The sequence below is a fragment of the Neophocaena asiaeorientalis genome, unplaced genomic scaffold, assembly GCF_003031525.2.
Source record: "Neophocaena asiaeorientalis asiaeorientalis breed wild unplaced genomic scaffold, Neophocaena_asiaeorientalis_V1.1 scaffold760, whole genome shotgun sequence".
In the NCBI taxonomy this organism is placed as follows: Eukaryota; Metazoa; Chordata; class Mammalia; order Artiodactyla; family Phocoenidae; genus Neophocaena; species Neophocaena asiaeorientalis.
This window is the reverse complement of record NW_020174640.1, coordinates 208078-231860: the sequence shown is the minus strand read 5'-3', so window position 1 is coordinate 231860 and position 23783 is coordinate 208078. Positions and strand designations below refer to the sequence as shown.

General features: G+C 52.4%; 1 protein-coding gene across 1 annotated transcript in view; it reads left to right on the top strand.

The window, feature by feature from the left end:
- The first annotated feature begins 3007 nt into the window (after positions 1 to 3007).
- MED12 (mediator complex subunit 12) overlaps positions 3008 to 23783 on the top strand; it is a 21957-nt gene continuing 1181 nt past the window's right edge. The window contains exons 1-42 of the mRNA XM_024758107.1: positions 3008 to 3308; positions 3838 to 3942; positions 4150 to 4341; positions 4478 to 4637; positions 5348 to 5529; positions 5718 to 5828; positions 6196 to 6450; positions 6816 to 6962; positions 7126 to 7225; positions 7357 to 7493; positions 7721 to 7852; positions 8191 to 8317; positions 8810 to 9039; positions 9547 to 9627; positions 9759 to 9929; positions 10132 to 10276; positions 10443 to 10493; positions 10814 to 10932; positions 11122 to 11265; positions 11705 to 11868; positions 12171 to 12302; positions 12731 to 12958; positions 13136 to 13280; positions 13454 to 13574; positions 13939 to 14040; positions 14141 to 14254; positions 14506 to 14681; positions 14862 to 15041; positions 16115 to 16186; positions 16636 to 16769; positions 16863 to 17024; positions 17325 to 17436; positions 17596 to 17685; positions 18178 to 18287; positions 18520 to 18655; positions 18928 to 19089; positions 20102 to 20476; positions 20700 to 20850; positions 21006 to 21202; positions 21366 to 21443; positions 21536 to 21753; positions 23700 to 23778. Coding sequence (XP_024613875.1) covers positions 3210 to 3308; positions 3838 to 3942; positions 4150 to 4341; positions 4478 to 4637; positions 5348 to 5529; positions 5718 to 5828; positions 6196 to 6450; positions 6816 to 6962; positions 7126 to 7225; positions 7357 to 7493; positions 7721 to 7852; positions 8191 to 8317; positions 8810 to 9039; positions 9547 to 9627; positions 9759 to 9929; positions 10132 to 10276; positions 10443 to 10493; positions 10814 to 10932; positions 11122 to 11265; positions 11705 to 11868; positions 12171 to 12302; positions 12731 to 12958; positions 13136 to 13280; positions 13454 to 13574; positions 13939 to 14040; positions 14141 to 14254; positions 14506 to 14681; positions 14862 to 15041; positions 16115 to 16186; positions 16636 to 16769; positions 16863 to 17024; positions 17325 to 17436; positions 17596 to 17685; positions 18178 to 18287; positions 18520 to 18655; positions 18928 to 19089; positions 20102 to 20476; positions 20700 to 20850; positions 21006 to 21202; positions 21366 to 21443; positions 21536 to 21753; positions 23700 to 23778 — 6126 coding nt within the window. The 5' untranslated portion in view covers positions 3008 to 3209. The remainder of the gene's footprint in view (positions 3309 to 3837; positions 3943 to 4149; positions 4342 to 4477; positions 4638 to 5347; positions 5530 to 5717; positions 5829 to 6195; positions 6451 to 6815; positions 6963 to 7125; positions 7226 to 7356; positions 7494 to 7720; positions 7853 to 8190; positions 8318 to 8809; positions 9040 to 9546; positions 9628 to 9758; positions 9930 to 10131; positions 10277 to 10442; positions 10494 to 10813; positions 10933 to 11121; positions 11266 to 11704; positions 11869 to 12170; positions 12303 to 12730; positions 12959 to 13135; positions 13281 to 13453; positions 13575 to 13938; positions 14041 to 14140; positions 14255 to 14505; positions 14682 to 14861; positions 15042 to 16114; positions 16187 to 16635; positions 16770 to 16862; positions 17025 to 17324; positions 17437 to 17595; positions 17686 to 18177; positions 18288 to 18519; positions 18656 to 18927; positions 19090 to 20101; positions 20477 to 20699; positions 20851 to 21005; positions 21203 to 21365; positions 21444 to 21535; positions 21754 to 23699; positions 23779 to 23783) is intronic.

Below are 23783 nucleotides of genomic sequence, written 5' to 3'. Positions count from 1 at the left end.
ACCTGGGCCCCTTACCCACTACCCCTCCCCACCCACACATTTCCTTCTGTCATAACTTCCGGTGGAAAGAACCTTAGAAGCCAGGGCTTTACGGATGTGTGCCCTGGTGAATGTGTGCTATGACACAGGCTAAATCCTCTGGGAGATTAGGTGTTAATCTAATCTGTAGAAGTAACACCACCACTGTAATGTGGTGTTAAGTAGAGACTAAAGCTGGGTATCCAATATTGTCACAGACCCAAGAAGCCTCAGACTACCTAGATCCTGGGAAGGATCTGCTCATCACCACCACCATTCCCGGCCACCTTCTCATCTAAATTATTTTATCCCATATAGTGGAGTGTCTGAACCTCCCTCCATCCTATGCTATGCTCCTTCCTTGGCTCAGTCACCCTGAAACCGCTATCAAAGCTCTACTGTCTTGGCTGGATGGAAATTGCAGTCTTGGCTCCCGTGGGCACATCTATAGCTATCTTTCCCCTGACCTTATCCAAACCAGAATAGCCACCCTTAGCTGTTGCGAGAGCTGGGTCCCCATTGTGACTGGTGAGGAGGTCTGACTTAGAAGTAGATTCTGGAAATGAAGGAACAACAATACTGGCTTCAAACTCCTCATCTTCCCCTGAATCTGCTTCTCTTCCTGTGTTCCGTATCTCAGTTAATGGTATCATCACTCTCTCAGTCACCCAGACTTCAAACCTCAAAGTCACCTTCGATTCCTCCGTCTCTCTCACCCTGAGAATCCTATCAGCTCTACTTCTGTTGTGTTTCTCCCAGTCGTGTCCTCCTTTCCATGACCACGGCCATGGTGCTAAATCAGCCTTTCATTCCCTCTAGTCACGATTGGTACTAGAACCCACTAACTGGCCTCCCTTTCTAAAGGCCGCCTGCTCGCTAACCCATTCTTCATTCTGTTGCCAGATGTATCTTCCCCCAAACGCAGAGCTGACTGGAGACACTATTTACATGAATAGTTTATTTAGTAAACATTTATTGAGCCTTTAATATGTGCCAGGCACTGTGCTTATGTTCTAACCCACCCTAATTTTCCGTGGGTTTAAATTCCTCAGGGTTGGGCTTCCCTGGTGGCGCAGTGGTTGAGAGTCTGCCTGCCGGTGCAGGGGACACGGGTTCGGGCCCTGGTCTGGGAGGATCCCGCATGCCGCGGAGCAACTGGCCCCGTGAGTCACAACTACTGAGCCTGCGCGTTTGGAGCCTGTGCTCCGCAACAGGAGAGTCCGAGACAGTGAGAGGCCTGCGCACCGCGATGAAGAGTGACCTCTGCTCGCCGCAACTAGAGAAAGCCCTCGCACAGAAACGAAGACCCAATGCAGCCAATAAATAAATGAATAAATTTATAAAAAAAAAAAATTCCTCAGGGTTAGCGCAAATGTTACCTCCTCCAATATGTCTTCCTCTCCCCAATCAGAATTAATTTGTCTTTCCATTGTGATCCAATAGCATTGTGTTATTGTTACTTTTATTTGTTATGTGCTAGTTTTATTATTTTTTATGTATTGTTATTTGTTACTTTTATTACAGCACTCTATATTTTCTCTAAAAGGCAATACCATCATAGAAAGAATATCAAGAGTCAAGAAAAGTATGATATCACTTATATGTGAAATCTAAAAAAATACAACAGGGAATTCCCTGGTGGTCCAGTGGTTAGGGCTCTGCGCTTCCACTGCAGGAGGCACGGGTTCCATCCCTGGTGGGGGAACTGCGGAACTAAGATCGTGCGAGCCACGCGGCCAAAAAAAAAAAAAAGATAAAAAATACAACAAAGTAGTGAATATAACAAAAACGAAATAGATTCACAGATACAGAGAACAAACTAGGGGTTACCAGTGGGGAGAGGGAAGGGGGGAGGGGCAATATAGGGGTAGGGGATTAAGGTACAAACTATTATGTATAAAATGAGCTACAAGGATATATTGTACAACACGGGGAATATAGTCAATATTTTATAATAATTATAAATGGAGTGTAAACTTTAAAAATTGTCAATCACTATGTTGTACACCTGTAACTGATATAATATTGTACATCGAATATACTGCAATTGAAAAAGGCAGGAAAAAAAAGAACAGCAATGAGATGATACACTACTTTAAAGAGAGAGAGCGAGAGACAGAGACAAGAAAAAATCCTAGTCTCAGCTCTGTTACACAGTAGCCATATAATATAGGGCAAGCAAACTTCCACTCTTTGAAAATCAGCTTCCTCATCCACAAAATGGAGACAATAATAATCCCTAACTCATAGGAGTTCTTTGCGGATTAGAGGAGACAACGTCTGAAAAGCATCTGACACTCAGTAGGTGCCTCTTTCGATACAGCAAGGGTTCTTAACCTGGAGTTCACGGACCCTTAGGAGATATGTGAGTGAACTTCAAGAGGGGGTCTAAGAATTTCTCGGCAAAGTATCTAACATTTTGTATATCTTTACGTGCATTTTTCTGGGAAGAAGGGCCATAGCTTCCATCAGCATTTTAAAGGGACTGTGAAGCAGAAGAGGTTAAGAACCTCAGTGCTAGACCATAAAGACCTTGAGCCGACCTTTCAGGGTTTAATTGGTGCTTTCTTATGCATACATAGTTTCTAATAAAGATTAGAGCCGACCTTTAAGGGTTTAATAGGTGCTTTCTTATGCATACATAGTTTCTAATCTTCGCAACAGTTCCTTGAAGGTGTTAGTACACCCATTTTTCAGATGCAGGAACTAAGAAACAAAGAAGCGGTTTGCAAAAGGCAGTTTCTAAGCAACGCACAGACGATAGAGCACTTATTCTAGGCCGAGAACTGAGCGAGGCGCTGGGAATCCAGTTCCAGTCGGAGCTCAGCGCCGCGTCCGCCTCCCGCCTCGCAGGTTCGTATCCCCAGCGCCTGGCTGGCGGACGTTGCAGGGATCTTGACTGAGTGAAATCGATTCTCCGGCGGCCGGGGTGGAAAAGCTCCCCACGAGCGGAGCTCCGCCCCACGCCGGGCTGGGCCCCGCCCCCGCCCCCGCTGCTGTCGGTATTGTCCGATGGTTCCCGGCGTCCCTCGGTTTCCCTCGGTAGTTTCCGGCAATGATCGAGAGTTTCTAATGTGCCCCCTTGCCTCTCGGCTGCCGTCCTCGCCACCGCCGCCCCCCTTTTCGGCTCCCTCTCCCCCTCCCCCGCGGCCGGGCCCGGCTGGCGCCTCTGGCGCTACGGGCTGGGCAAGATGGCGGCCTTCGGGATCTTGAGCTACGAACACCGGCCCCTGAAGCGGCCGCGGCTGGGGCCTCCCGATGTATACCCTCAAGATCCCAAACAGAAGGAGGTGCGTTCAGAAATCCGGGCTCCCACGGGGCCAGGGGCCAGCGATCGCCATAGGAGGAAGAACTGATGGCTCGGGGAAGGGGGGGGCGGGGCGGTTCGGTGGGAGCGCAAGTCCCGAAAGGGGGAAGAGTAAAGTGGGCTGGTGTAGGAGAGTAGGACCTAGTGGGGGTGGGGGTTGGTTCCTGGGCGCGAACCGGGAGTGCTGTCGGGGCCACGCTGGAGGCGCCCCCCTCTCCACACACACACACCTCAGAAAGTTGTCTGAGGCGGCTGGGTGAGCTACGGCTGCTTGCAAGCTCGCAGGGGCAGAGTGCTGTTGAGCGAGCTCTGGGGAATTGGGAATCTTAGTGAGGGTGGGGTCCAAATGAATATAAGGGCCTAGCTTTAAATCACAATCTGTTCTCTGAATCCTCCTCCTACCTTTTCCCCCCCTTGTTCCCCTCTCTTCTACCCTCCTCTCCCACCACCCCCACCCCCACTCCCACCCCCAAGGGATAAAAAAAAGCTAAAATGTTGTTTTCCTGCCTCAGGATGAACTAACGGCCTTGAATGTAAAACAAGGTTTCAATAACCAGCCAGCTGTCTCTGGGGATGAACATGGCAGTGCCAAGAACGTCAACTTCAATCCTGCCAAGGTGAGACAACCCTGCCAGGCTGAAGGAAAAGGCTGGAAGAATCTGAGAAGGAGCAAAGGCCCTGGGTTGGGAAGACTTAGAGGGATGACCTAAATGGCCGAGTTTTCCTTCATAACCTAATGCTACCACATTGGCATTTGCCCATCAAAGGCACGACCACTTCTTTGCCCCTTCTTCCCACCCTGAGGTGTAGTTTTCTTCCCTCAGATCAGTTCCAACTTCAGCAGCATTATTGCAGAGAAGTTACGTTGTAACACCCTCCCTGACACCGGTAGAAGGAAGCCCCAAGTGAACCAGAAGGACAACTTCTGGCTGGTGACTGCACGATCCCAGAGTGCCATTAACACCTGGTTCACCGATCTGGCTGGCACCAAGCCACTCACACAACTAGCCAAAAAGGTGAGGTACTGGTTCCTGTTCTTCAGGCCAAGGAGGGGAGCGCGGGTACCAAGTACCCTCCGATTCCCAGATGAAGCTACACGGGTGCCAGCTCATGGGGATGAGAGAGGTCTCACTATTTGCGATGTCCATCCAGGTCCCCATTTTCAGTAAGAAGGAAGAAGTGTTTGGGTACTTGGCCAAGTACACAGTGCCTGTGATGCGGGCTGCCTGGCTCATTAAGATGACCTGTGCCTACTATGCAGCAATCACAGAGACCAAGGTTAAGAAGAGACACGTCATTGACCCTTTCATGGGTGAGTAACTCCTGATACCAGAGGTCCCACCACTGATCACTTCAAGGAGCGGTAGAGAGACCCTTGCAATTATTCTCCTTCCTCATCTGTATTCCTTGCTTCTGCTGGTATCTTGCATTCACTCAATTAGTAAGCATCAAGTATCTTGAGTATCTGCTGTGTGCATGTACTGGGCTATAAAAATGACCACTACCTAATCCCTGCCCTTAGGATGCTTATAGTCTAGTAGGTATGCTAAGGCATATGTATGAATCCCATAATTGAATATAGAAGCATAGTGTCAAAAGTGGAGGCAGAAGGTTCTTTGAGAATTCAGTGAACAAAAAGATTACTTTCTTTTGGGGACACCTGGGAAGGCTTTAGGAAGGTGGCATTTGTTTCTTTGTTTTGTTTTAATTAATTTTTTTGAAGTATAGTTGATTTACAATGTCATGTTACTTTCTGGTGTACAACGAAGTGATTCAGTTTTACATATATATATACATATATATATACACTCTCTTGCATATTCTTTTCCATTATTGTTTATTATGGGATATTGAATATAGCTTCCTGTGCTATACAGTAGGACCTTGTTGTTGAAGGTGGCACTTGACTTGAGCCTAAGGGGATGAATAGGATTTAGAAGTATGGTGACTGGGGGTGGGGGACAGAAGGTGTTCTAAGCAAAGGGACAGTATAAAATAGCCCTTTTCCCATCTTTCCCCTAGAATGGACTCAGATCATCACCAAGTACTTATGGGAGCAGCTGCAAAAGATGGCTGAATACTACCGGCCAGGGCCTTCCGGAAGTGGGGGCTGTGGCTCTACTATAGGGCCCTTGCCCCATGATGTAGAGGTGGCAATCCGGCAGTGGGACTACAATGAGAAGCTAGCCATGTTCATGTTTCAGGTAGGAAGAAGGCATGTCGTGTGGGATGTGGGATTGAGCCTGACCTCACACTCTGCCAGCGTAGAACAGAATCCACCTGCCACCTTGCCCCACTCGTGGTTCTCTTCATTATTTCATTTATTTTCTCTGCCTCATCTCTAATAGTCCCTCGGCAAAACTAATCCTCTTCCCATCCCTTGTACCCATAGGACGGAATGCTGGACAGACATGAGTTCCTGACCTGGGTACTTGAGTGTTTTGAGAAAATCCGCCCTGGAGAGGATGAACTGCTTAAACTGCTGCTGCCCCTGCTGCTTCGAGTAAGGCCTAGGATTTGGGGGGTCTAGGGAGGATGTGAGGAGATATAAGACGTGAAAGAAATGTCCCTTGGAGAGAACTGTTTTTTGTTTGTTTGTTTGTTTTCCTAATATTTATTTATTTATTTGGTCGCGCCGGGTCTTCGTTGCGGCTCCAGGGTTCCTCAGTTGTGGCAGGCGAGCTCCTTAGTTGTGGCAGGCGAGCTCCTTAGTTGTGGCATGCAAACTCTTAGTTGCGGCATGCATGTGGGATCTAGTTCCCTGACCAGGGATCGAACCCAGGCCCCCTGCATTGGGAGTGCAGAGTCTTATCCACTGCGCCACCAGGGAAGTCCCCAACTGGGGGGTTTTGATCGTCGTGTCTTCACAGTACTCCGGGGAATTCGTTCAGTCTGCATACCTCTCCCGCCGCCTTGCCTACTTCTGTACGCGGAGACTGGCCCTGCAGCTGGATGGCGTGAGCAGTCACTCATCTCATGTGATGTCTGCTCAGTCAACAAGCACACTGCCCACGACCCCAGCTCCTCAGCCCCCAACTAGCAGCACACCCTCTACACCCTTTAGTGACCTGCTTATGTGCCCTCAGCACAGGCCCCTAGTTTTTGGCCTCAGCTGTATCCTTCAGGTAGGTACTAGGTGGGCCCATGGAAGTATTAAAAGGCATCTTGAGAAGACTCAGGTGCCTGTCCTGGAAAATGGGACTGGTTCTAAATTGGAGACGAGAGTAGGCACTGAGTACTTGCTTGGAAATTGTTGGCTTCTCATTTCTGGGGTGTTAGTTCCTTTTCAGTTAGTTCCCTTCCAGGTCTAAATAGGAGGCCCAAAGTCTTTTAGGAGAGTGGATGAGGGGAGGGGCTCAGAGATGGAGTGATGCCACCTCAGGGGCTCAGAATAACTTTGGATCAGAAACTGAAGGGTTGGGTCTTATAATGGGCTGCTAGACAGGGAGCCGTGATAACTCAGTTTGACTTAGCTGTTCCTGTCTGGCAGACCATCCTCCTGTGTTGTCCTAGTGCCCTGGTTTGGCACTACTCGCTGACTGATAGCCGAATCAAGACTGGCTCACCACTTGACCACTTGCCTATTGCCCCCTCCAACCTGCCCATGCCAGAGGGCAACAGTGCCTTCACTCAGCAGGTAAGTCTGACCAATAGCCTGGTACTCCCAGGCAACTGGGATGTGAGAGGCTTAAGTTACTCTTTCAGAAATAGTGACTCGGAGTCTGCTACTATTCTTTTAGCCTGGAGCCCTGGCCTTTTTTGTATGCCTTGCTACATCCTTAAAGCCTTCCTCTTTGCAGGTCCGTGCAAAGTTGCGGGAGATTGAGCAGCAGATCAAGGAGCGAGGACAGGCCGTTGAGGTTCGCTGGTCTTTTGATAAGTGCCAAGAAGCTACTGCAGGTGGGTGCCAGAGGACAGACAGTAAGAAGGATGTCTGAGGAAAGGATGGGGACGGTAAGGACATATAGATCTGAAAGTTGGAGTACATCGGGCCTCTAGTTAAAGTCCCCTTTACCACTTTTCCTCCTCAGGCTTCACCATTGGACGGGTGCTCCATACTTTGGAAGTGCTGGACAGCCATAGTTTTGAGCGCTCTGACTTCAGCAACTCTCTTGATTCCCTCTGTAATCGAATCTTTGGATTGGGGCCTAGCAAGGATGGGCACGAGGTAATAAGCAAGAAGGGGAAGAGAAGAAGTGAAAAACAGCAAGAGCAACATTATATATGAGGGGAAGGCTTGGCAAGGCATTGAAACCAGAGGATGTCTGAAGAGACAGCCGGTCTTACTGGGCCTAGGATGTTTTAAGATGGGGCCTAGTCGCTGGGAGACTGGAACTTGGTTCTTTGTCCCCAGCTCTACCTTACTCACCCCTCTGGTCTTCCTTTGGTCTCCAGATCTCCTCAGATGATGATGCTGTGGTATCATTACTGTGTGAATGGGCTGTCAGCTGCAAGCGCTCTGGTCGTCATCGTGCGATGGTGGTAGCCAAGCTGCTGGAGAAGAGACAGGCAGAGATTGAGGCTGAGGTTAGGGGGCCCATGGGGCAGTGGCAGCTGGGGTTGGAGCCACATTGAGCTGGTAGTGGGACCAAAGTTGAAGTTGTGAGAGTGAAGAAGGGGTAGAGAATGTACAGGGAAAACTGAGGACATAAGGCAAAAGTAGAAAGGAGTGGATCGATGTCAGAGTTAGAGAAGTGACCAAGGCTGCAGCTGAGAAACGGTAAAGAAAATGGGAGTCAAGGGGGGGAGGGTAGAAGTGAAAAGCTTGGGATGGATCCAAAATAGGCAGTAGTTCAAGGATTGCACATGGACGAGTGAAGAAACAGGTAAAACCCAATCCTACAGTTTGTTCTCTCATCTTACAGCGTTGTGGAGAATCGGAAGCCGCAGATGAGAAGGGTTCCATAGCCTCTGGCTCCCTTTCTGCTCCTAGTGCTCCCATTTTCCAGGATGTCCTCCTGCAGTTTCTGGATACACAGGCTCCCATGCTGAGTATGGACCCCTGCCACCCTCTGGTTACCTCTGCCTAGACTCACCCATCCCTGTCATCAGAAAGCATATGAAGGGCCTTCTGGATATATTTCTGTCTTGAGCTCTATGCAGAATGACTTTTGGACATAATTCTAGCCTTTGCTCATCTTACAGTTTAACAGAGTAGGGAAGTAAAGAGAAGAATAAAAGGAGCATACGATCGAAGCATTTTCACGTATAAATAGCAGAGATGCTGTATTCCTTTATGAGATGGTGTGTGGGGCAGGAGTTTGGGTAACCAGCCACACTTTATCCTTCAACAGTTTTGGTTTTATTGTTGCTGTTGTTTTTGGTTTGGCTTTTGGTTTTTTGGGTTTTTTTTTTTGAGTCATTGCTATTCTTGCCTACTTCAGGAACCCTAGGAGCACCATGCCTTAGGTGTGTCTCTCTCTCTCTTTCTGCCCATCTCTTTTGTGCTCCCCTAACTCATCTTTTCTCATCCCCTCTCTCCAGCGGATCCCCGAAGTGAGAGTGAGCGAGTGGAGTTCTTTAACTTGGTACTGCTTTTCTGTGAACTGATTCGACATGATGTTTTCTCCCACAACATGTACACTTGCACCCTCATCTCCCGAGGGGACCTTGCCTTCGGAGCCCCTGGTCCCCGGCCTCCCTCTCCCTTTGATGACCCTGCCGATGACCCTGAGCGCAAAGAGGCTGAGGGCAGCAGCAGCAGCAAGCTGGAGGTGAGGGGGCTTTTCCTCGCCCTAGATCATTTCTTCTGACAGTCCCATCTTCCTGGCTCCTGGAATCCTCTGAGAATCCTTTACCTAGTGACAAGGGTAAGATTTGCTTAGTGCTTTGCAGTTTAGCAAGCACTCTCATATCAGTTTTTTTCATTGGATCCTCACAGCAGCCTTGTGAGGTATTTTTTTTTTTTTTGGCTGTGTCGGGCGGCTTGCGGGATCTTAGTTCCCCCACCAGGTATCCAACCAGGGTCCATGGCAGTGAAAGTGCTGAGTCCTAACCACTGGACCGCCGGGAATTCCCCCTTGTGAGGTATTCTTACCCTCATTTTAAAGCTGAAGGAAACCAAGGCCTGTGGTGGTTAAGGGACCAGTCAAGGCTTGCATCTGGAACTGGTGCTTTTCCCAATATGGTCTCCTCTCTTCGACTCCCTGGTCAACTTTTCTAGATGGTGGGGAGCAGCTCCTCGGGGCTAAAGCAGCTTCGCTTCTGTTCTCTGCCGTCAGGATCCAGGCCTCTCGGAGTCTATGGACATCGACCCTAGCTCCAGTGTGCTCTTTGAGGACATGGAGAAGCCTGATTTCTCAGTAAGTTAGATCCTGGTGTGGGAGAATCCAGCTCCTGAGGTCCTCCCGTTATGCCACTTTGGGGAGTTTCTTTGTGCCCCCTCATCCCTTTGTCTTCCTCTAAATGTTCTGCCCTTTCGCCTCTCTCTTAGTTGTTCTCCCCCACTATGCCCTGTGAGGGGAAGGGCAGTCCATCCCCTGAGAAACCAGATGTTGAGAAGGAGGTGAAGCCCCCACCCAAGGAGAAGCTAGAAGGGACCCTTGGGGTTCTTTATGACCAGCCGCGGCATGTGCAGTATGCCACGCACTTTCCCATCCCCCAGGTACCGTTCCCCAACACCTTGCGACCATCTGTTCTGAGCCCAGGTTTCTGTCCAAGGACTGTGCTGAGGGGTTGGAGCTGTTCTTAAGGGTGTGGTATGCTGGGAAGGGCTTGAGCACTGGGATGCTGAGGGGCGTGGAGCATGCTTTTAAGAGGAGGGAGAGCGATCCGTGCTGGAGTCTGATGGTGCCGCTGGGATGCAGGAGGAGTCATGCAGCCATGAGTGCAACCAGCGGTTGGTCGTACTGTTTGGGGTGGGAAAGCAGCGAGATGATGCCCGCCATGCCATCAAGAAAATTACCAAGGATATCCTGAAGGTTCTGAACCGCAAAGGGACAGCGGAAACTGGTGGGTTTGAGGCACCTTAAATGGATCTCCCCCAAAAAGCGCCCTAGTCAGTCTTCCCTCCCCTAGTGTAGGGAATTCCCAGTCATGTCCCAATGTCCTGTCTCTTGGAGTCTCCTGAGAGCTCTAGTCCTTTTGAAACTTCCCCCCTCATTCCCCCCCTCTGCAGACCAGCTTGCTCCTATTGTGCCTCTGAATCCTGGAGACCTGACATTCTTAGGTACCTCACAGTAAGCCCCATACTGCCCGCCCTCCCTCTCCCTTCCCTCCCTCAACCTAGCACCTCCCTGTACGTATTCCTCAAAGGTCCACATAGTCTGTGGTCCTCCAAACCTTTGCTTCACTGTCCCCTTCCCTTCATCCCTCCCAGCCCCTTCCTTGACCCTCCCTTCCCATCTTCCCTCTTCCTTCCTTCCCTCTCTCCCTCCCTCCCTTCCTTCCCCTTGCCCCCCCCAATAGCCTTCTCTCCATACCCCCCCCATCCCCAGTCACCTAGTTATCTTCCCTGTCCTGACTGGTCCCTTTCAACTGTCCCCTCAGGTGGGGAGGATGGGCAGAAGCGGCGGCGCAACCGGCCTGAAGCCTTCCCCACTGCCGAGGATATCTTTGCTAAGTTCCAGCACCTTTCGCATTATGACCAACACCAGGTCACAGCTCAGGTGAGGGCCTAAGTCCAGCCCCCTTCCCACATTCCGGCCTCCTTGTCCCGTTTTCCTTTCCTCCTTGTCTTTTTTCCCCCCTCAGGCAGGCTAAGCCTCCTGGTCTCATCCCCTTCCACCATCCTTTCCTGCTTCCTTGGTTTTGCCCACCTCTCTCCATTCCTGTCTCACTCCCACTGCCCTTATTAGGTCTCCCGGAATGTTCTGGAGCAGATCACGAGCTTTGCCCTTGGCATGTCGTACCACTTGCCTCTGGTGCAGCATGTGCAGTTCATCTTCGACCTCATGGAATATTCACTCAGCATCAGTGGCCTCATCGACTTTGCCATTCAGGTGGGGAAGCTGGGGAGATGAGGGTGGAGGAAGGAGTTTGTGCTGTACAGGGTCATAAGGACAGGAGGAGAGGCTCAAGCCAGTGTCCCAGGCTATTTGGAGGGACCGAAAGACTAGTGTGGGGGGAGTGGCCCATGAGCTAAGCCAGCAGGAACAGAGACTCAAGTGCTCCCTGAGGAGACCCGAGAGATGGATTAGAGCACTGGGCACAGACTGTCCTCCCATCGTGAGGTTCATAGGATTGTATCCCGGAGACTGGTTAGATCATTGACGTGGCTTGTCGTTACTGGAATAAAGGACAGTGGGATATGGCACCAGGGCCCTTCCAGGCTGAGGCAGCTCCAGCAGGAAGGGGCTCCAGTTTTCTCACAGGAAGGCGGGTTATGTGTAATACTCAAGGCCTCTTCTCAGTTGTCAACCCCCGCTCACTCTGCTCTAGCTACTGAATGAACTGAGTGTAGTTGAGGCTGAGTTGCTTCTCAAATCCTCGGATCTGGTGGGCAGCTACACCACCAGCCTGTGCCTGTGCATCGTGGCTGTCCTGCGGCACTATCACGCCTGCCTCATCCTCAACCAGGACCAGATGGCGCAGGTCTTTGAGGGGTAAGCAGGGCTTCAAAATGCAGGGCCCTGGTGGGGGCCCTGGTGAATGCTGGTGGAAGTGGCCTGCGAAGAACATGTGGGGCTCTCACTGTGCGGAAGTGCGTGCCATTCAGGTGGGGAGGGAAGAGAGTATTGCCAAGGGATGGGAATCTTTGCGCCCCGGCCTGCCATTGCTTCAGGCACACCTCCCAACCTTGCCCCTTCGTGACAGGCTGTGTGAGTATTGCCAAGGGATGGGAATCTTTGCGCCCCGGCCTGCCATTGCTTCAGGCACACCTCCCAACCTTGCCCCTTCGTGACAGGCTGTGTGGCGTAGTCAAGCATGGGATGAACCGATCTGATGGCTCCTCCGCAGAGCGCTGTATCCTTGCTTATCTCTATGATCTGTACACCTCCTGTAGCCATTTAAAGAGCAAATTTGGGGAGCTCTTCAGGTAAGAGAGGTGGGAGGTAAGGGGTAGAGACTGGGACCTCGTCCCATCTCCTTCCCATTACTGCCCCACTCAGGAGCAGAGCACAGCCCAGGACCCTGCTGTCTCTGAAGGGTCATTTGGGGATGGTGTCCTCTGCGTGTTCTTGGTTCCTGAGAGTGGGCCTCCTTCCTCATCAGCCTTGCCTCCAGCCCATGTCTGTGGGGCCCACATTCCTCCTCCCTGCCTCCAGAGGCCCCTGTGCCTTCTTCTCACTGGGTTCCTTTCCTGCCCGGTCGGTCTGCTTTGTCCCATTTCCCCTTTTCTTGCCCTAAGGCCCCTTGTCCCTCACATTCTCCTTTTTTTTTTTCCTTTTTTCGCCTTTCCTGACCGTCCCTCTAGTTCAGTAGCCCTTCCTCAACGCTGCTCTCTCCTTTCCCCCACCCCTGCAGCGACTTCTGCTCCAAGGTGAAGAACACCATCTACTGCAACGTGGAGCCATCAGAATCCAACATGCGCTGGGCACCCGAGTTCATGATTGACACTCTGGAGAACCCTGCCGCTCACACCTTCACCTACACAGGGCTAGGCAAGAGTCTTAGTGAGAACCCTGCTAACCGCTACAGCTTTGTCTGCAATGCCCTTATGCACGTCTGTGTGGGGCACCATGATCCCGATAGGTATGGGGCGTACTGAGTGAGGAATGGGCACCACGCTCCCGCCTGATATTGGGAGGGATGAGATGCCTGGGAGGTACTGCAACCTTGGTTATGGCCGGGGTGGAGATGAAAAGTTAATGAGTCTGAGGTTTTGCAGGGAACAAGGTTTTTCCTGAGGGCATTTGTACTTTTCCCCAGGGTGAATGACATCGCAATCCTGTGTGCAGAGCTGACCGGCTATTGCAAGTCACTGAGTGCAGAGTGGCTGGGAGTGCTTAAGGCCTTGTGCTGCTCCTCTAACAATGGCACTTGTGGTTTCAACGACCTCCTCTGCAATGTAGATGTGAGACTGGGGGTGGGGGAGTGCCGGACACCGGGCATGTCCCGGGGCAGGGGTCTGCTCCCAGTAATCGCAGGAGCGGAGGGACAGAGTTTTGCAGAGTGGAGGCCAAGCGCTCCGAGTAGCCACCCTCTCTCCACACTGAGTCCTGGTGTCTGTCTGCTTTTTTCCTCCAGGTCAGTGACCTGTCTTTTCACGACTCCCTGGCCACTTTTGTTGCCATCCTCATTGCTCGGCAGTGTTTGCTCCTGGAGGATCTGATTCGCTGTGCAGCCATCCCTTCGCTCCTTAATGCTGGTGAACTACCAATCCATAACCCCTAGAATGTCTAGACCCCCCCCCCAGTCTCAATACACACTGGACGGTCGCACTCTGGTTGTTCAGTGTGGGGCTCCTGGTGGCACCAGAGGCCAGTCCTGTGGTGTACCTCAGGCTGGGAGGGGCGTCTTTCTAACCCTGCATTTGCAGCCCCGATCTTTCCGGTTCCTGACCCTTCCAGGTACTCCCCTTATACTGCAGAACAGTTTGCTACCCCACCTCTCCTCCAATGTTTTATCTCTTTTCGCCTGGCCTCAGCTTCCCTTTTAGCCCCTCACCACCTACAGATCCACATACAGTCCGCCTTCATCCTTTCCCCTCTGCTTTGTCTTCCTCTCTGTAGCTTGCAGTGAACAGGACTCTGAGCCGGGGGCCCGGCTTACCTGCCGCATCCTCCTCCACCTTTTCAAGACACCTCAACTCAATCCTTGCCAGTCGGACGGAAGTAAGTGACCTTGATCTGAGCCGGCCAGCCGTGGAAAGTGTGGCCACCCCACCCACACCGTTTCTACTTTTGCTTCCCCTGACTTCAGCTGTCTCCCCAGACAAGCCTACGGTAGGAATCCGCTCCTCCTGTGACCGCCACCTGCTGGCTGCCTCCCAGAACCGCATTGTGGATGGAGCTGTGTTTGCTGTTCTCAAGGCTGTGTTTGTACTTGGTATGGGGGTAGGAAGGGAGTGGTGCCAGAAGTGTGTATAGGGTGGAGCGCCAGCTAAACTACAAAGGACAGTCTTTCTCTCTCCTGAAGGTGGTCTCTCTGACCTTTGGGGAGGAGACGAGGGAGGGAAGTATATTTCTGTCCCATAGGGCAGGATCTGAGGAGTTGCTGCTTCTGTGGGTCCGGGGTGGGTCTCCACACAGCATTCGGATCTCACTCTGCCCTCCCTATCTCCTGCCTGTGAACCACAGGGGATGCGGAACTGAAGGGTTCAGGCTTCACTGTGACAGGAGGAACAGAAGAACTTCCAGAGGAGGAGGGAGGAGGTGGCAGTGGCGGTCGGAGGCAGGGTGGCCGCAACATCTCTGTGGAGACAGCCAGTCTGGATGTCTATGCCAAGTACGTGCTACGCAGCATCTGCCAGCAGGTCAGTCTCACCTTCCCCCCACACCTCCTAAACGCCGCTATATAATATAGTCCTGTTTCCTACCATGATCGCACCACCTCCCTGCCATACATCATGTCCCTCACCAACCCCCCAGTCCATCCCCCTTATTCCTAACCTGCTTACTGGTTGCCCCAGTCCCCCGATTCTCGGCTTCCTCAGGAATGGGTAGGAGAACGTTGCCTTAAATCGCTGTGTGAGGACAGCAATGACTTGCAAGACCCAGTGTTGAGTAGCGCCCAGGCCCAGCGCCTCATGCAGCTCATCTGCTACCCACATCGGCTGCTGGACAATGAGGATGGGGAAAACCCCCAGCGGCAACGCATTAAGCGTATTCTCCAGGTAGGCCAAAGCGATGGGGGTCTTGGAGGAAGCAGTGGGGCCTGAGCCTGGGGTGAAACGATGGGAACCTTGAGAGGAAAAGAGAGAGGGAGTGAAGTAGGAAGGCTTCACTCGAGGATGTGGGTGAGAGGTGGTGAGAGAAACAGCTCCAGCATGGGTTTCGAAGTTAAGCCAATATGGTCTAGACTGGAGAGTGAACTGCTGGGTGAGTGCACAGCTATCTGGAGTAGGACTCTAGCTTATCAGTGGGAGGCATAGCATCTGGGAGGCCTAGTTTTTGGCCTTGTATGTTTGGCATGTTGGTCATGGCTCTGTTGTGAGTAGTAATACTACCGAAGAGCTATTACTTATCGAGTGGCTGCTTCACGTGAGGTACCATGCTCAGCACTCTACGTAGATTTTCTCATTTACTCTTTACAACCCTGCGAAGTAGGTAAGGATATCCCTATTTGACCAGTGAGGAAACTGAGGCTTGAAGAGGTTAAGTAACTTGCCCAAGGTTCAGGAACTCACACAGCTAGGAAGTTTATGAGCCCAGTCAGTATATGAGCCCAGGTCTGCCTGTGCCCTTCCTGCCTCACCACGCTGCTGCAGACATTCATGTGACTGGAGGGTGGAAAAATAAAGCCGTTGAGGAAAAGCTAAAGGAATGAGGCCTCTTCAGCCTGGAGGAGATAATGCCAAAGAGAGATTAGCTGAGACTAGCCTTCGGGTCTGTAAAGGACTTTGAGCAGCTGGTTGGAAACAGGAGCGGCGAGCTTCAACTTCAACATCAAAGATTTAGGTTAAGCATTAAGCAGAACTTCCTGATGCTAAGGAATGTGAGGCTCTGGAACAGGAAACTGGGGAAACATGTGAAATCTTTCCAGAACCGCTTTTAAAATAGGATAGACTTTTCAGTCATTTTGGACTATTTAGGTATGATCTTCCCTAAAGAGGGGACATAGAGGTCCCTTTCAGACCTCCAGGCATATGTGATTCAAGTTTGTGAGAGATCAGGAGCTGGCATCAGGGTGCCGAGTGGCTGGGATGACACAATGATGACTAGCTTGTGGGTGGGGTCTCTGTCACAGAACTTGGACCAGTGGACCATGCGCCAGTCTTCCTTGGAGCTGCAGCTCATGATCAAGCAGACCCCTAACAATGTGAGTGGTGCCCAGGCCCTCTCTTTCCCATGCTTACTTCCAGCGACACATGTCAGGGAGGCAGGCCGCCATAGAAGAACCTAGGTCCTACCTTTGGGTTCTGGAGATCAGAGAGGATGGGAAGGTGGCGGACGTTTGGAGCCGATGATAAGGCACATGGGTTGGGATTGTTGGGGCTCTGAGCTGTGGGGAAGGTTGGTGGTGGTGGCCATAGAGGCTGTTTCTCTGGCCACAGCTGTAAGGAGGTATGTAAAGGAGAAGACAGTGGGGCATTGGAGAGATACTGCGAGGTGCTGGAGGACACGACACCCAGCAGAGTTGTGTCCGTTACCCTCCTATCAACCTCCATGGATGCCTTCCTGTGTCCTCATCTCCCAGCTCTCCTACCATCTCTTTGCCTTTGCCGCCAGCTACCTATTTAGCACCCCTGTGCCCTTCATCCTCCTCAGGAGATGAACTCCCTCTTAGAGAACATCGCCAAGGCCACAATCGAGGTTTTCCAACAGTCTGCAGAGACAGGGTCATCTTCTGGAAACACTGCGAGCAACATGCCCAGCAGCAGCAAGACCAAGCCCGTGCTCAGGTTGGGTAGAAACGTGTCCATCAGGAAAGGAGAGGATGGGTTTTTCCAACCTTGCCTGGCTCCTCTGTAACCCTGTGCGCGCCATCTCTCCAGCTCCCTAGAGCGCTCTGGTGTATGGCTGGTGGCTCCTCTCATTGCCAAACTGCCCACCTCAGTCCAGGGGCATGTGTTAAAGGCTGCTGGGGAAGAATTGGAGAAGGGCCAGCACCTGGGTTCCTCTTCGCGCAAAGAACGCGATCGACAAAAGCAAAAGAGGTAAAGCGGCTACGAGGGGGCCGGGATTGAGGGGTAGAAAGGAGAGGAGGCATACCCAGGGAAGAAGAAAAGTTGGGGCAAAGAGGTGAGGATCAAAATCAGAAAAATGGACAGAGGATAAATAAGAGTGATTGATAGTTGAGCAAGAGGCTAGTTTTTTGTTTTTTTTTTTTTTTTTTTTTGAAGGAGGCTAGATCTTAAAAAGAGTAGAGTCTGGGGCTCAGAGGAATGAGATTGCAAGTCGCCTGACCTACAACCCACAGTCCTGTACTTTTCTTTTTCTTTTCCTCCCATCTCTAGCATGTCCCTGTTGAGCCAGCAGCCCTTCTTATCCCTGGTGCTGACGTGTCTGAAGGGTCAGGACGAGCAGCGCGAGGGACTCCTTACCTCCCTCTACAGCCAGGTCCACCAGGTACAGGTCTCTGGGCCCTGGAGCCGGGCAGGAGGGCAGAGAAGGATGCAGCCAAGAGGCCACTGAATCTTCAGTGTTTTCTGACAAGAACACCCTGGGTGCTTTGGCATGGAAACGAGAAGATCCCTGAGCTGTGTGTTGTCCTTGTTTTTATCTTAGATTGTGAATAATTGGAGAGATGACCAGTACTTAGATGATTGCAAGCCAAAGCAGCTAATGCATGAGGCGCTCAAACTGCGGCTCAACCTGGTGAGAGAGGGAGCTGGGGAGAAGAAGGAGAGGGGTGGGGCTAGGACTGCAGACAAAGAAGCCCCAGCCCAGGGAGGCGAGGGTTAGGATGGAGGGCCCAGGCTCTTCTGGGTCTTCACGTATTAGCCCAGCTCTCCTAAAGGACGCAGGACCTGAAAGTGGTTAAGGAGACTGGATCCTTGCAGGGAACCTGCCTCAGTATCCTAGATTCTGGCTGGGCCCAAGAAGCCCTAGACGTCTATTGTGAAATGTTGAATGAGACCCTGGACATCCTTTGGTCCAACTCCATCATTTTATAAGTAAGGAGACCAAGGCCGAGAGATGTCAAGAATTAAGTCGTTGGCCTGAGATCATGTAGCAAATCATAGGTACACCTGGAACATTGACCTCAGGTGTCCCGAGTCACATCCAGCCCAGGTTCTAATCTAAGCTTTCCTTAAATGCTGCACTCCACCCCTGAGCCATCTGACTGACTTGTTGTGGCCCTGGCAGGTGGGGGGCATGTTTGACACGGTACAGCGCAGCACCCAGCAGACCACGGAGTGGGCTGTGCTCCTCCTGGAGATCATCATCAGCGGCACCGTCGACATGCAGTCCAACAAGTAAAGCATCCCCATCCCCTCCCTCCAGTTTTGTACCCGAGAGGATCCCCTTCCCTGACACCAGGTGCACGACCCGCCGCAATCGGTGTGGCTCATACTGCGGACTCTGCGGTCCGGGGTTCCCCACACGGTTTTGGTGCCCGCTCCCTGCTCGTGTCCAACCCGGCTGTCTCTGTCTGTCTGAAACTCTTTCTCCTCTGGTTTCGCCCCCGCCTCCGGCTTCCTGCCACAGTGAGCTCTTCACCACCGTCTTGGACATGCTGAGCGTGCTCATCAATGGGACCCTAGCTGCGGACATGTCCAGCATCTCCCAGGGCAGCATGGAGGAAAACAAACGTGCCTACATGAACCTGGTGAAGAAGCTGCGGGTGAGAGGAGGGGGCGAGGGCGAGGCCTAGAGGCCTGGGGTCTCAGCCCCCTATTCCCTGACCTTGCGTTTGCAGTCCAGCCTCAGTGGCAGTGGCATCTCCTGCCCAGAGCCCCCTACCCTTCCCTTTCACGTCTGTGTTTTCTTTGTTATTCATATGGTAAGGATTTACCGAGTGTCTTCTTCCTGCTAGCTTCTGTGCTGTCCCCTGAGACTTCCCGTCCCTCTTTTCCTGTGTCCTTGAACTCTTGTCCTGTCTTTCTGTGCCTGCAGAAGGAGTTGGGGGAGCGCCAGTCAGACAGTCTGGAAAAAGTTCGCCAGCTGCTGCCACTGCCCAAGCAGACCCGAGATGTCATCACGTGTGAGCCGCAGGGCTCCCTTATCGACACCAAAGGCAACAAGATCGCCGGCTTCGACTCCATCTTCAAGAAGGAGGCATGTTCCATTATCTTCCCATCCCCTGCTCCCCGCTCCCCACCTTTGTTCCCCTTTGGGTCAGAGCCTCCCCTGCATTAACCTCTGTAGCTGCAACAGGTTTATCAGGCTCTGTGGGCGAGAACCATCCCTGGGGTGTTGAGCTAATCACTTAATTTTCCTCACATTTCTTCTTCCCATCTTGGGAGTCTCCCTCTCTTTCCTTGGTCTCTCCCTTCACCCCTCTGCACCTCCCATCACCCCCACCCACCTTTATACGTACCACCCATTTCTCAGCACCCTACCCTCCTCTTTCCTCTGCCCCACCTGCCTCCCATACTGCTCCACCCAGGCCTGCACCCCTTTTATCCCTGCATCTCTCTCCCCCCGACCCTGTCAACCCATCTCTGCACAGTTTTCTCTGTCCCCTCTCTTTGTCAGTTACAGTATTTGTGAGTAACCATAATCATTGTGTGAGTAGAGGGAGAGGAGAAAGAGAACGCGGAGTTCAAAAGCCAAAGTCCGACCCGTTCATATAGCCATACTCTTCGTTCTTTTCCTGGCTCAGTGTGTCTCTGTCTGTCTTTCTGCCTGTCTTTGTCTCTCTCTCTCTCTCTCTCTCTCTCTCTCTCTGCCTGTCTCTCTCTTCCTGTTTTTCTCTCTCTCTCCCTGTCTCTGTCTCTCTCTCTCTGCCTGTTTTCAGTCTCTCACTGCCTTTTCTTTCTCGACCTTCCTGTTTCTGTATCTGTCTTCCTCTGTCAGTGTCTGTCTCTGTCTCTGTCTCCCTCTGCTCCCCGCCACCTCCTCTTAACTCTCTCTCCCCTGTGTGTGTGTGTGTGTGTGTGTGTGTGTGTGTTTCCGTGTGTCCGTGTGTCTTCCTTTCACCATCTTCCCTGAATCTACCCATGACTTTCTTTTTCTTTTATTGCCAACAGATACTTTTCCCTCTCCTCCAAGTCCTCAAGTTTTCCAAGTCTTCTGTCTTCTGTTTTCCAAGTCTCAACAGCTCACTGTTTCTCATTTTCCGGAGCAGGGTCTACAGGTTTCCACCAAACAAAAGATCTCCCCCTGGGATCTTTTTGAAGGCTTGAAGCCATCAGCACCACTGTCTTGGGGCTGGTTTGGAACAGTCCGGGTGGACCGGCGCGTGGCCCGCGGAGAGGAGCAGCAGCGGCTGCTGCTGTACCACACGCACCTGAGGCCCCGGCCCCGCGCCTACTACCTGGAGCCACTGCCGCTGCCGCCGGAGGATGAGGAGCCCCCAGCCCCCGCCCTGCTGGAGCCTGAGAAAAAGGCTCCAGAGCCCCCCAAAACTGACAAACCTGGGGCCGCTCCCCCCAGCACTGAGGAACGCAAGAAGAAGTCCACCAAGGGCAAGAAACGCAGCCAGCCGGCCGCCAAGACAGAGGTGAGCGCCACTACCACCTCGCCACAGCCCCGTCATGCCCCTTCCCCAGCCCCTCTCTCTTCCGGATGCTGTCGAGCGACTGGTTTGTGGGAGGGCTGGGGGCATCTGGGGAAGGGGTACCTTTAGAATTAGAACAGGGAACCACGTACATCCAGCTCCTGTTCCCCCCTCCTACCCCACCTGACCCCAGCCCTCTCCCCTTCCTCCTGTGCCGTTCACACAGGACTATGGAATGGGCCCAGGCCGGAGTGGCCCCTATGGAGTGACAGTGCCTCCGGACCTCCTGCACCACACCAACCCTGGCTCCATATCCCACCTTAGCTACAGGCAGGGCTCCATAGGCCTCTACACCCAGAACCAGCCACTGCCGGCAGGTGAGTGCCAGCTACTAGGCACGAGGGACTGACCCGAACATGCCTTCCGCCTGAGGGGCGATGCCACTCCTCCCAGGAGCTGTGGATGCCCGGGGCGCTGAGCAGGGCGCAGAGGGACGAAGAGACTAAAGAGGTCAGCCTGCTCCCCTTTCCAGGTGGCCCCCGTGTGGACCCGTACCGCCCTGTGCGGTTACCGATGCAGAAGCTGCCGACCCGACCACCTTACCCTGGAGTGCTGCCCACCACCATGACTGGCGTCATGGGACTGGAACCCTCCTCCTACAAGACGTCTGTGTACCGACAGCAGCAGCCTGCGGTGCCCCAGGGACAGCGCCTTCGCCAACAGCTCCAGGCAAAGATAGTGAGAGGGGCCGTAGGGAGGGCCGTCAGGGAGAGGGGCTTTTGAGGGTCACAGGGATTGGGATCTTCACAAGGGCACACAGAGTAGGAGATACAAGAAACGAGGTGGCAGAAAGCCCTTCCTGAGTTTGAGTTTGTCTCCTTTTTCCCTCTAGCAGAGTCAGGGGATGTTGGGACAGTCATCTGTCCATCAGATGACTCCCAGCTCTTCCTACGGTTTGCAGACCTCCCAGGTAAGGGCTCGAGATGGTGAGAATCAGGGAGCTTGAGGCAGGCTGCGCTGCACAGTCTTGGCCCTGACTCCGTCTCTCTTCCTTCCCTCCAGGGCTATACTCCTTACGTTTCTCATGTGGGATTGCAGCAACACACAGGCCCCGCAGGTACCATGGTGCCCCCCAGCTACTCCAGCCAGCCTTATCAGAGCACCCACTCTTCTACCAATCCTACTCTTGTAGATCCTACCCGCCATCTGCAGCAGCGGCCCAGTGGCTATGTGCACCAGCAGGCCCCAACCTACGGACACGGGCTGACCTCTACTCAAAGGTACCCAAGGGAGCCGGGGGTCGTGAAGACATACTGAGGCTTTCAATTTGGGAAAACCTGGGCCTGGAGGTGATGGGACTAGTCAGAACTTTTGGAGGCATCAAGAACACTTATCTGGCCACCTGGCCTGTCGCCACAAAATGCCGGAGCTGGAAGGGACCCTGGCGGCCAGTGTTCTCACACCTGCTTCCCAACATTTCTTCGAGGACCAAAGACGGGAAATCATTTATATATGACTATGAAAAGGAAAGATCGGGGGTTCATAGATGCAGTGTGTGGTAAGGAGTCATCCAGCCACTATTAGAGCAGTTTAGTGCTGGAATGGACCAGCGAACACATTCTCCCACCATGCTGAACGTCAGTCAGGCCTTAGTTAAGACTTTGGAGTCATGGCTTGAGGCTCTGCAGCTTAGGGTTGAGAACATTGCAGGGTGGACCAGAAGAAAAGTCCCTTACTTAGACGTGCCTTAGGCCCACTGTGTGGCCAGCACTATGCTAGGACCAGGTGGGGTGAGGAAAGCTATTTGAAAAAAATACAAAGTCCCTCACCACAGAGAATTTCTACTATACCTGGGGAGAGGAGACTTACTCAGAAGAACACTTAGGGAACACAGTGATGAAAGATATAATCAGCTGTGCAGTTGGGTGCCGTGAAGTAAATGGGAATTCAGGAAGAGTGCGGGATGATATCACTGTGGGCCTGAGTCATCAGAGAAAGTTCCGTGAAGGAGGTCAGACTTGAGTTGGCCTTTGAAGCATAGCTGTGATTTGGATTTGCGGGGAGGAGGAGAAGGAGGGGGATCCCAGGTAGAGGACATAGCATGAACAAAGACATGGGGACCCGAGTGAGTAGGGTGGCTGGGAGGACAGGAAGGAGAAGAGCTTGGCTGGAATGTAAGACATGTGCCAGGGAAGGAGTAAGGATAGGCCGGGAGTGTGCAGGTTGAGAGAGAGCCTTGAACGTTCGGTGAGGGATTGAGACACAATCCCAGAAAGCACTCTCTTTTTTTAACAAATTTATTTATATTTTATTTATTTTTGGCTGCGTTGGGTCTTTGTTGCTGCGCGCGGGCTTTCTCTAGTTGCGGCGAGCGGGGGCTACTCTTCGTTGCGGTGCGGGGGCTTCTCATTGCAGTGGCTTCTCTTGTTGCAGAGCACGGACTCTAGGCATGCTGGCTTCAGGAGTTGTGGCACGTGGGCTCAGTAGTTGTGGCTCACAGGTCATAGGCTCAGCAGTTGTGGCTCGTGGGCTCTAGAGCACAGGCTCGGTAGTTGTGGCGCACGGGCTTAGTTGCTTCGCGGCCTGTGGGATCTTCCCGGACCAGGGATCGAACCCGTGATCCCTGCATTGGCAGGCGGATTCTTAACCACTGCACCACCAGGGAAGTCCCCAGAAAGTACTCTTTTGATCAGGAAAGTGATGTGATGATTTGGGCGTGTTGAGAGATTAACGTGGAATTCATGGAGAGGATGCGTACGGAAGGTGACAGAAGACTTGAGACGGGCCCAGCCAGTAGCCTGTTGCAGTGAAGTACAGATTGGGGTCAGAAAGGTGTAAGGAGCAATAGAACACAACAGTCTTCAAGACCCTGACGTGTTACTGGGGACCAACAACAGTGATAAGCAGAACCACCTCAGTGGTGTCTATGGAATGCCTAGCTTGTGCTGAGACTGTGTTTCATTTTCATAAGAGAAAACCAGCTGCAACAGAATTGAAAAATTCCTAACCACGAAGGTTAGGAGACACTAAAACGGGGTGTTGTCTTTGCCCCTCATTCCCCAACCTAGAAATCTGTCAGAAGCCAAAAAGGCTCTTCTGGTTGGTGACAGGAGGAGTGGATGAAATGGCCTGTTGACGTTTCTTTGGGGTCAGGGACCTGGGGCTCATCTGCACCCCCGTCTCCCACAGCCCGTGCCTCGATCTCTGCGCCTCCTTGTCTTTGTAGGTTTTCCCACCAGACACTGCAGCAGACACCCATGATAGGCACTATGACCCCACTGGGCGCCCAGGGTGTACAGGCTGGCGTCCG